At 38.5% G+C, this 12,564-nt stretch overlaps 1 protein-coding gene across 1 annotated transcript in view; it reads left to right on the forward strand.

Annotated features, from left to right (window-relative positions):
- LOC105917240 (mucin-2) overlaps nt 1-12,564 on the forward strand; it is a gene marked incomplete at its 5' end in the record, with an annotated part of 36,716 nt that overhangs the window by 15,663 nt on the left and 8,489 nt on the right. The window contains 9 exons of the mRNA XM_036145002.1: nt 171-214; nt 346-531; nt 656-1,198; nt 1,799-3,283; nt 5,593-7,293; nt 7,687-7,898; nt 11,132-11,303; nt 11,405-11,649; nt 11,749-11,932. Coding sequence (XP_036000895.1) covers nt 171-214; nt 346-531; nt 656-1,198; nt 1,799-3,283; nt 5,593-7,293; nt 7,687-7,898; nt 11,132-11,303; nt 11,405-11,649; nt 11,749-11,932 — 4,772 coding nt within the window. The remainder of the gene's footprint in view (nt 1-170; nt 215-345; nt 532-655; nt 1,199-1,798; nt 3,284-5,592; nt 7,294-7,686; nt 7,899-11,131; nt 11,304-11,404; nt 11,650-11,748; nt 11,933-12,564) is intronic.

The following is a 12,564-nucleotide window of genomic DNA, read 5'->3' on the forward strand; positions in this document are numbered from 1 at the left end:
CGTTGGGTAAATGGCGGGTCTGAAAGGCATTGTGTGTGTGTTGTTCCGATTTTAACCATTAGTTGTCTTATTGTTCCTTTAGGTTTTATGGCAATAAGACAGTATCCAATTAACACTAGTTATATTGGTTTCTAAATTAATTAAACTTTCATAATTTCCTTTCCTCACAGCTATTGTAATTCAATGATGTCAAAGTGTGAATATGATGTGAATGGTAAGTAAGATGAATAAGTGTACAAAAATATCACAAATTAGCAGCCAGATTTTTGTTACTGCCAATGCAACATACAGATTATTAGGGGTATCTGGAAAATATATGATTTTAACTCTGTCATACTTTTTCAGCTTGCACCTGTGTCTACATGAATAACACCTACAAATATGGAGAAAAGGTTTATGGCACAACAGATGGCGATGGAACCTGTATCTATGGTGTTTGTGGAGAGAATGGAACCATTATAAGAAAAATAATTGAGGATTGCCCCTCAACTACGACTGAACCAACAACAGTCTTTATTTTTACCACAACAGGTAAGATAAGACATAGTAAAAGGTTTTAGCATATTTCATTGTAGACCATTTGAATGTTTTACACAAAACTGGTATTTGTGTTTGGTTTATCTAACCAATTGTTACATCTATTGTTCCTTCACAGAAAGAACTAAACAATCCATTTCAACAAGTAAACCTATTCCTAATGTCACAACTCAGGCTGTTACTACAATTTTGACTTTCTCAACTCCAAGAGTTTCAACAAAGTCCAGGACTACACCTTTGCCTATAATCTCATCATATCCATCTTCATCAACCACTACACTAACTGAAAACCTCACAACTACAGTAACAATCAAAACACCTCACACTGAGGCTATGTCTTCCAGTCCAGAAACATCCACAACAATTACCACCACAACTGCTACTACTACACAAGAATCAACCACAGGAAACTGTGAAATTTGCAAGTGGTCTGAATGGACAAGCAGAAATTACCCTGGGCACAATCCAGATGATGGAGATTATGAAACATTGGCTAATATTTCTGTTGAAGATTTGGGTGTTTGTATAAAACCTCGCGCTATTCAATGTCGATCTGAACCCTATCCAGATTTGGATTTAAAGGAATTAGGTCAACAGGTAACATGTAATCTTAAAGACGGACTAATCTGCAAGAATAAGGATCAAACCAAAATTTTTCCCTGTATGGACTATGAAATTCGAATTAAATGTTGCATTTACACATGTGAAAATACCACAATAACACAAACAGAAAACCCTACAACTACTACAACTGTTACAGACAAATCTAAAACACCAGAACCAAAAACCACAACCACACAACCAAAAAACACAACCCCTTATATAGAAACATCTACCGCAGTAACACAGACCGAAAAACCAACAACCACTACGACTGTTACAGACAAATCTAAAACACCACAACCAAAAACTACAACCCCATCCACAGGCACTAAGACACCTGAAACCATGACAATACCTACTGAAAAAGTCACCACAAAACCTCACACAGAGAAAACTACACCAACAAAAGAGACTGACAAAACCTCAACTACAGTAATTATTACAGAAAAATCCTCTACACTTCATATTGTAACTGCACCCCCAACCACTGGCACACAGACCCCCAAAACTACACCAATAATTACAGGAAAGTTTACCACAACCCCTTATATAGAAACATCTACCAAAGTAACACAGACCGAAAAAACAACAACAACTACTGTAACTGTTACAGACAAATCTAAAACACCACAACCAAAAACTACAACCCCGTCCACAGGCACTAAGACACCTGAAACCATGACATTACCTACTGAAAAAGTCACCTCAAAACCTCACACAGAGAAAACTACACCAACAAAAGAGACTGAGAAAACCTCAACTACAGTAATTATTACAGAAAAATCCTCTACACTTCATATTGTAACTGCACCCCCAACCACAGGCACACAGACCCCCAAAACTGCACCAATAATTACAGGAAAGTTTACCACAACCCCTTATATAGAAACATCTACCAAAGTAACACAGACAGAAAAACCAACCACTACTACAACTGTTACAGACAAATCTAAAACACCACAACCAAAAACTACAACCCCATCCACAGGCACTAAGACACCTGAAACCATGACAATACCTACTGAAAAAGTCACCACAAAACCTCACACAGAGAAAACTACACCAACAAAAGAGACTGAGAAAACCTCAACTACAGTAATTATTACTGAAAAATCTTCTACACTTAATATTGTAACTGCACCCCCAACCACAGGCACACAGACCCCCAAAACTACACCAATAATTACAGGGAAGTTTACCACAACCCCTTATATAGAAACATCTACCAAAGTAACACAGACCGAAAAACCAACAACCACTACGACTGTTACAGACAAATCTAAAACACCACAACCAAAAACTACAACCCCATCAACAGGCACTAGGACACCTGAAACCATGACAATACCTACTGAAAAAGTCACCACAAAACCCCACACAGAGAAAACTACACCAACGAAAGAGACTGAGAAAACCTCAACTACAGTAATTATTACAGAAAAATCCTCTACACTTCATATTGTAACTGCACCCCCAACCACAGGCACACAGACCCCCAAAACTACACCAATAATTACAGGAAAGTTCACCACAACCCCTTATATAGAAACATCTACCACAGTAACACAGACAGAAAAACCAACCACTACTACAACTGTTACAGACAAATCTAAAACACCACAACCAAAAACTACAACCCCATCCACAGGCACTAAGACACCTGAAACCATGACAATACCTACTGAAAAAGTCACCTCAAAACCTCACACAGAGAAAACTACACCAACAAAAGAGACTGAGAAAACCTCAACTACAGTAATTAGTACTGAAAAATCTTCTACACTTAATATTGTAACTGCACCCCCAACCACAGGCACACAGACCCCCAAAACTACACCAATAATTACAGGAAAGTTTACCACAACCCCTTATATAGAAACATCTACCAAAGTAACACAGACCGAAAAACCAACAACCACTACAACTGTTACAGACAAATCTAAAACACCACAACCAAAAACTACAACCCCATCCACAGGCACTAAGACACATGAAACCATGACAATACCTACTGAAAAAGTCACCACAAAACCCCACACAGAGAAAACTACACCAACAAAAGAGACTGAGAAAACCTCAACTACAGTAATTATTACAGAAAAATCCTCTACACTTCATATTGTAACTGCACCCCCAACAACAGGCACACAGACCCCCAAAACTACACCAATAATTACAGGAAAGTTCACCACAACCCCTTATATAGAAACATCTACCACAGTAACACAGACAGAAAAACCAACCACTACTACAACTGTTACAGACAAATCTAAAACACCACAACCAAAAACTACAACCCCATCCACAGGCACTAAGACACCTGAAACCATGACAATACCTACTGAAAAAGTCACCACAAAACCTCACACAGAGAAAACTACACCAACAAAAGAGACAGAGAAAACCTCAACTACAGTAATTATTACAGAAAAATCCTCTACACTTCATATTGTAACTGCACCCCCAACCACTGGCACACAGACCCCCAAAACTGTGGCAATAACTACAGGAAAATTCACCACAACCCCTTATATAGAAACGTCTACCACAGTAATACAGACCGAAAAACCAACCACTACTACAACTGTTACAGACAAATCTAAAACACCACAACCAAAAACTACAACCCCATCCACAGGCACTAAGACACCTGAAACCATGACAATACCTACTGAAAAAGTCACCACAAAACCTTACACAGAGAAAACTACACCAACAAAAGAGACTGAGAAAACCTCAACTACAGTAATTATTACCGAAAAATCCTCTACACCTCATATTGTAACTGCACCCCCAACCACTGGCACAGAGACCCCCAAAACTGCGGCAATAACTACAGGAAAGTTTACCACAACCCCTTATATAGAAACATCTACCACAGTAACACAGACCGAAAAACCAACAACTACTACAACTGTTACAGACAAATCTAAAACACCACAACCAAAAACTACAACCCCATCCACAGGCACTAAGACACATGAAACCATGACAATACCTACTGAAAAAGTCACCACAAAACCCCACACAGAGAAAACTACACCAACAAAAGAGACAGAGGAAACCTCGACTAAAGCTATTATTACAGAAAAATCCTCTACACTTCATATTGTAACTGCACCCCCAACCACAGGCACACAGACCCCCAAAACTACACCAATAATTACAGGAAAGTTTACCACAACCCCTTATATAGAAACATCTACCACAGTAACACAGACCGAAAAACCAACAACTACTATAACTGTTACAAACAAATCTAAAACACCGCAACCAAAAACTACAACCCCATCCACAGGCACTAAGACACATGAAACCATGACAATACCTACTGAAAAAGTCACCACAAAACCCCACACAGAGAAAACTACACCAACAAAAGAGACTGAGAAAACCTCAACTACAGTAATTATTACAGAAAAATCCTCTACACTTCATATTGTAACTGCACCCCCAACAACAGGCACACAGACCCCCAAAACTACACCAATAATTACAGGAAAGTTCACCACAACCCCTTATATAGAACCATCTACCACAGTAACACAGACAGAAAAACCAACCACTACTACAACTGTTACAGACAAATCTAAAACACCACAACCAAAAACTACAACCCCATCCACAGGCACTAAGACACCTGAAACCATGACAATACCTACTGAAAAAGTCACCACAAAACCTCACACAGAGAAAACTACACCAACAAAAGAGACAGAGAAAACCTCAACTACAGTAATTATTACAGAAAAATCCTCTACACTTCATATTGTAACTGCACCCCCAACCACTGGCACACAGACCCCCAAAACTGTGGCAATAACTACAGGAAAATTCACCACAACCCCTTATATAGAAACGTCTACCACAGTAATACAGACCGAAAAACCAACCACTACTACAACTGTTACAGACAAATCTAAAACACCACAACCAAAAACTACAACCCCATCCACAGGCACTAAGACACCTGAAACCATGACAATACCTACTGAAAAAGTCACCACAAAACCTACACAGAGAAAACTACACCAACAAAAGAGACTGAGAAAACCTCAACTACAGTAATTATTACCGAAAAATCCTCTACACCTCATATTGTAACTGCACCCCCAACCACTGGCACAGAGACCCCCAAAACTGCGGCAATAACTACAGGAAAGTTTACCACAACCCCTTATATAGAAACATCTACCACAGTAACACAGACCGAAAAACCAACAACTACTACAACTGTTACAGACAAATCTAAAACACCACAACCAAAAACTACAACCCCATCCACAGGCACTAAGACACATGAAACCATGACAATACCTACTGAAAAAGTCACCACAAAACCCCACACAGAGAAAACTACACCAACAAAAGAGACAGAGGAAACCTCGACTAAAGCTATTATTACAGAAAAATCCTCTACACTTCATATTGTAACTGCACCCCCAACCACAGGCACAGAGACCCCCAAAACTACACCAATAATTACAGGAAAGTTTACCACAACCCCTTATATAGAAACATCTACCACAGTAACACAGACCGAAAAACCAACAACTACTATAACTGTTACAAACAAATCTAAAACACCGCAACCAAAAACTACAACCCCATCCACAGGCACTAAGACACCAGAAACCATGACAATACCTACTGAAAAAGTCACCACAAAACCTCACACAGAGAAAACTACACCAACAAAAGAGACAGAGGAAACCTCAACTAAAGCTATTATTACAGAAAAATCCTCTACACTTCATATTGTAACTGCGCCCCCAACCACTGGCACACAGACCCCCAAAACTGCACCAATAATTACAGGAAAGTTTACCACAACCCCTTATATAGAAACATCTACCACAGTAACACAGACCGAAAAACCAACAACTACTACAACTGTTACAGACAAATCTAAAACACCACAACCAAAAACCACAACCCCATCCACAGGCACTAAGACACCAGAAACCATGACAATACCTACTGAAAAAGTCACCACAAAACCTTACACAGAGAAAACTACACCAACAAAAGAGACTGAGAAAACCTCAACTACAGTAATTATTACCGAAAAATCCTCTACACCTCATATTGTAACTGCACCCCCAACCACTGGCACAGAGACCCCCAAAACTGCGGCAATAACTACAGGAAAGTTTACCACAACCCCTTATATAGAAACATCTACCACAGTAACACAGACCGAAAAACCAACAACTACTACAACTGTTACAGACAAATCTAAAACACCACAACCAAAAACTACAACCCCATCCACAGGCACTAGGACACCTGAAACCATGACAATACCTACTGAAAAAGTCACCACAAAACCCCACACAGAGAAAACTACACCAACAAAAGAGACAGAGGAAACCTCAACTAAAGCTATTATTACAGAAAAATCCTCTACACTTCATATTGTAACTGCACCCCCAACCACAGGCACACAGACCCCCAAAACTACACCAATAATTACAGGAAAGTTTACCACAACCCCTTATATAGAAACATCTACCACAGTAACACAGACCGAAAAACCAACAACTACTACAACTGTTACAGACAAATCTAAAACAACACAACCAAAAACCACAACCCCATCCACAGGCACTAAGACACCTGAAACCATGACAATACCTACTGAAAAAGTCACCACAAAACCTCACACAGAGAAAACTACACCAACAAAAGAGACAGAGAAAATCTCAACTAAAGCAATTATTACAGAGACACTTGCACCAACAATGAAGACTGAAAAACCTACAACCACCATAACAATTACAGAGAAATCCACTACATCTCATATCAGACCACATACCCCAACAATAGTCACTGAACTCCCCGAAGCATCTTCCCCAATAACAGGCACGAAACTGTCCACAGCCACAACAGTGACAGAAAAAATAACTACACCACATATCGAAGTCACTACTCAAACAACAGGCACTAAAAAAGAAGAAACCACAACAACAATTCTAGAGGAGTCCACCACAATTACTGGAAAACCCACAACACCATGGAGGACAACTGTTTCTTCAACTACGATCAAAACAACAGAGAGACATGGTGTTGAAAGTACAACTGGAGAATTTTCAACACCTGGCCAAACCACTGTGTGCTCCTGCAAATACATGAATCTTACTTTCTCACCGGGTAAGCTTTGTACTTTGCAATCAGCCATTTCAGTTGTATGTGATATATATTTATGTAAACATTTGAGGATTTATGAATAGATTTTAATAAACAGATGCTTGTATTTCCATCTGTAGTTACACACATTAACATTTGTATTAATGAAAATACACGGCATTTGTTATTTTAACCTGGATTACTTTTACATTTGTAGACAACAAATGAAGACGTGTTTTCAGGCGAATTTGGTTGTGATAATTGTTCTTAATTACTAAAGGTTAATTTAACAACAATCCTGAGTTTCTCATTAAATATACAGTTGAGAATACATTTATTAGGAAACATTAATTTAGTTTTTACTTCCTGACATTTTTTAATAATAGTATCCTAAATTTTGTTTTAACTATAATATAGGTAGCTTCATGTACAACAAAACTGATGGAGAAGGCTGGTGTTTCACTGCATACTGCAATTTGACATGCGGTGTAGAAAAGCATGTCAGACCATGTCACACTACAACTCCACCAAGTGCTCCAGCTACCACAACAAGTCCTGGTGCTACAACAACCATTGGTTCAACAACACCTAAAAGGACTGACTGTTCGTTTCTTACACCGCCGAGAAAGGTACCCAACCTCGTACACTGTGGTTACTTCAATTTTGATTTAAAGAATACGTTACCCATGTTATTTTACAATTTAGAGCACCTAAATTTCCCTAAGGTCTATAAAATCACAACCACAGGAAAATAAAACGCCACATTCTGACCTAAAAGTAGGATCTTTGTGAACAATCTGGTCACCTTTTGATAGCATTAAAGATTTATAACATCACCACACTCTTAGAATATATTTAAAAAGCTTCAGTCATACCTTTTTTAGGGCCGAGATGAGGTGAATTATTTCACATTTGCTCAAACTTTCCTGTAGAAACTGTGTAATGTTACCTGGATGTCTATTACAGTTTTTGTTTATTGGCTTTGACCTGTTTGAAGAAACTGGCAACCTCTAAGTTTTCATCATCACCTTCTCAGCAGAGCAAAAGACACCTACTGCAAATGAGTTAACCCATTCTCATTGGTTTGACACATTTTCCCCGCCCTTTTGCAAAACAGTTAATGCAGATGTCATTCATGCAGTCCAAACTCCATTGCTTTAGCTGTGGTAGCAAAACAGAAACTATATGTTGCAAGCTCTTAAAAAACTTTTTGTTCAGAATGAAATCACTGAAGCAACTGATTGACACTTCTTTACACAATATTTCAATTTGCAGTCAGTTTGCAGGCTTTACGTAAAAGGTGACATGTTGTGTGTTGTTCTTTGCGAGCATGGATGGTCTAAGGCAGATGAGAGTCAGAGTAAGAGGTAGATGGGTCAGGGGAATAAGATCATGAGGAAGAGGAATCTGTCTGTGAGATGGCGGTGTAGCTGGAAGGGCTCAAGTTACAGATGAAATTTGGGCATCTATGACTGATCATGTGGTAAATCATGGTTTTTCACTTAGAGGGGCGGGACAAAGAGTCCAAACTTTTCTCAATAGAAACACGGTTGCATCCTTTGTAAGAGTTTTTCGACGGAAGAACAGGTATTGCTGCTATACAGTACATACATCTCTATCTATTCCTATAGAGGAATTCTTCAGTGCATGGAGATGAAAGGTATATGATCACTGCCCCTATGAGCAGATGCCGTTGCTCAATGCAATGTCTGCTGCTGCACAAGATGTAGATGCAGAGGCATGTCAAGGATGGATCAGGCATGCAAGAAGATTTTTCCCTAGGTGCATCTCAAGGGAAAATATTGAGTGTGATGAAGATGAGGCCATGTGGCCTGTTCGTCAAGAGACTAGAAGAGACAGACAGCTCTAGTATCTTCTGTTGGAATATTTCATTTGTAGCCACAATCTGGGAAAAAAAAGAATGAATAATCAATAAAATTTGGATCACAGAATATCTGATTCTGGATACATTTTTTGCAAGAAGGCAAATTTGACTACAAATGACACTGACATGTAAGCTGCGTACAGTCATTGGCTACAATGAACCAGCAATGCTGCACTGATTCACACTGAGTGTGGTGTTTTGTATTTTGTTGCCCCTTGTGTAATAAATGATTGGAAGGGCTCAAACATTTGTGTGCAGGTTGTGTTGTTTTTAGGGCAAAATTTGCTTTTGGTTCATGTTTTAAATGTTTTGGCAGAGTTGGAGCCTTTTGCAAACAAAATGTGTAATTTTGACTATTGTTGCCACTGTTTAGGCCTCTGCGTTAACTGTTTTGAAAAATGTGGGTTTTGAGTTGACTGCTGCGTCAAAGCAATCTATAAAAACTGTAACACAGATGTCATTCATGCAGTCTGTACTCCATTACTTTAGCTGTGGTAGCCAAACAGAAACCATACGTTCTCAACTCTTAGAAACTTTTTGATCGGAATGAAATCACTGAAGCACGTGATTGACACTTCTTTACACAATTTTTCAGTTTGCAATCAGTTTTCAGGCTTTACGTAAAAGGTGCCATGTTGTGTGTTTTTCTTTGCAAGCATGGATGGTCTAAGGCAGATGAGAGTCAGAGTAAGAGATAGATGGGTCAGGGGAATAAGATTATGAGGAAGAGGAATAAGTGTGCGAGGTGGAGGTGTAGCTGGAAGGGCTAAAGTTACAGATTAAATTCAGGCAACTATGATTGATCATGTGGTAAATCATGGTTTTTCACTTAGAGGGGCGGGACAAAGAGTCCAACCTTTTCTCAATAGAAACATGGTTGCATGTATTGTGTGAGTTTTTTGACGGGAGAGCAGGTATTGCTGCCACACAGTATATACATCTCTATCTATTCCTTTAGAGGAATTATTTAGTGCATGGAGATGGAAGGTATATGATCACCGCCCCATTAGCAGATGCCCTTGCTCAGTGCAAAGACATCTGCTGCTGCCCATGATATAGATGCAGAGGCATGTCAAGGATGGATCAGGCATGCAGGAAGATTTTTCCCTAGGTGCATCACAAGGGAAAGTATTGAATGTGATGAAGATGAGGCCATGTGGACTATTTGTCAGGACAGAATGAACTAGAAGAAACAAACAGCTCTCGTGTTTTCTGTTGGAAAATTCCATTTGTAGCCACAATCTGAAAAAAATGTGACATACTTTTGGCAGGCTTTTAGTTTCTCAAGAGGTATTGTCAGTGCATTAAACTTAAACGTGGTGCCATCATTTGTGTCTGTGAATTCTGAGGTGGTGTCTTTGCAAAGTTTCATAATGGCTACAAAATGAAAATAAAGGCTGTTGATATTTAATTCTAAATAAAACATTTCTTCACTCCCAGAAACTCTGCGTACACAACAAATGTAGTTCATCTCAAAAGGAGAATTGCATTATATGTCCCCTTTAAAACAATTCTCATGGATTCAAAAATATCTTTTTCGATGCTAAAGGAACACAGATTTCCAACAGAGACTCCTTTATTCAATTTGGTCAGATTTAAATGTATCTTGCATTTTGAGAAGGCACACAAGATTGTAGCTTACCTATGCTTGCTGCCAAAGTGTTTAATTCCTGCCTCTCGAACGGTTGCAGCAAGTTCATATATAGATTTGGGCAGAATGATTTATGTGATTATAGTTTGCCTCATGTGTTGCTTATATTTCCAAAAGCGTGAAAAATACACAAAATGTGTTTTTATTCTGATATCTTTTGTTCATAATTAGATTAAATCTAATGACTTTACTACTATGGGAGTATTATTTCAAACCAATATATGCAAATAAGCATATATTGTTTCAGAACATTTTTGAGTATGCAAGTGGAGTTCAAGCATAAAGACAATGGTTGTACATAACTTATATATTACTTTGTTTTACAGGACGGTGAATCCTGGAGTTCAGACAAATGCACCAAAAGCACCTGTAAAGATGGCAAAGTGATCAATGAGTATGTGCCATGTAAAACAACACCCATACCCGTTTGTGATAACAAGTATGAACCTGTTAAGATTTATGATGAAGGAGGCTGTTGTTTTCACTATGAGTGCAAATGTGAGTTTGATGACAGGACTTCACACACCTACAAATGGCCAATTTCAACATAATTATTCTGTGATTAAACACATGGCATAATGTTGATACAATGTTTGCAGGTATTTGTTCTGGCTGGGGAGATCCGCATTACAAAACATTCGATGGTCAATATTATAGTTTCCAGAAGAACTGCACGTACGTCTTGGTCAAAGAGATAAATCCCAGATACAATTTAACAGTTCTCATCGACAATGAAAATTGTGATTCCTCTGGAACTGTGACGTGCCCCAAATCTTTGATTGTATATTACAAAAATGATAAAGTCACACTCTCACAAACGAGAAAGCCGAGAACTCAGAACCTGGTTCGTATGGCCACACCAAACTCTCTTCAAATAATGTGATTGTATGACTTAACTGTAATTTTTATTTGTTTTGTTTTTTAACCTTTCATACAATTTTAGGTTTTGATTAATGGCACTAAAGTGACTCCAACCTACTCAAATGATGACTTCATTATTACAGCTTCAGCAATTCAGATGGTTATGAAAATCCCAAAGATTGAAGGCATTATTACATTCACAGGTCTTACATTCAGCATTGACTTGCCATTTTCACTTTTTCACCACAACACAGAGGGGCAATGTGGTAAGCTCATTTTCATAACCCATAGAAATGACAATTTAAAAAATCTCTACTTAGTAAATATTCCGATTGTATTAATAGATAGAAAAATGCAAGGCCACTATTTGATAAAATAGCTGTCATACCAGTTTTTATTGACAGTGGATAAATGCTCTGAGCTCAAATCCGGTTATCATATTTAGTATCAAGTATCAAGATTTATGGGCATGCCTTTGGACATCATGTCCCCACATCGATCAATTAACTTTAATGCAGTTCTTTATTTGCTTATGACAATGGATAAATGGCAGTTATTGCATTTTTAAAACTTCAAGCCATGATAAACCATTTCAGCGGTTTGTCCATAACATATGGCATTATTCATACATCATAACATCAGAATCAGAATGAGAATCAAGTTTAATCGCCTAGTAGGTTTGCACTTACAAGGAATTTGACTTGGTATTGATGGTGCAGACAAAAAATAAGAATACAGTAAAATAAGAAGTAAGAGGATATATACATAGAAGCTGTATACACTCAGCAGACTGTGCGTCAGTGTAACGCAGAAGCTTGTAGGTCCTAAACGGGGGAGAGAGACAGTGTCCAGATTCACAGGGGGCTCTTGGCCTTGTTCATAAGACTGGTAGCAGATG

Source organism: Fundulus heteroclitus, chromosome 2 (genome assembly GCF_011125445.2).
Source record: "Fundulus heteroclitus isolate FHET01 chromosome 2, MU-UCD_Fhet_4.1, whole genome shotgun sequence".
In the NCBI taxonomy this organism is placed as follows: Eukaryota; Metazoa; Chordata; class Actinopteri; order Cyprinodontiformes; family Fundulidae; genus Fundulus; species Fundulus heteroclitus.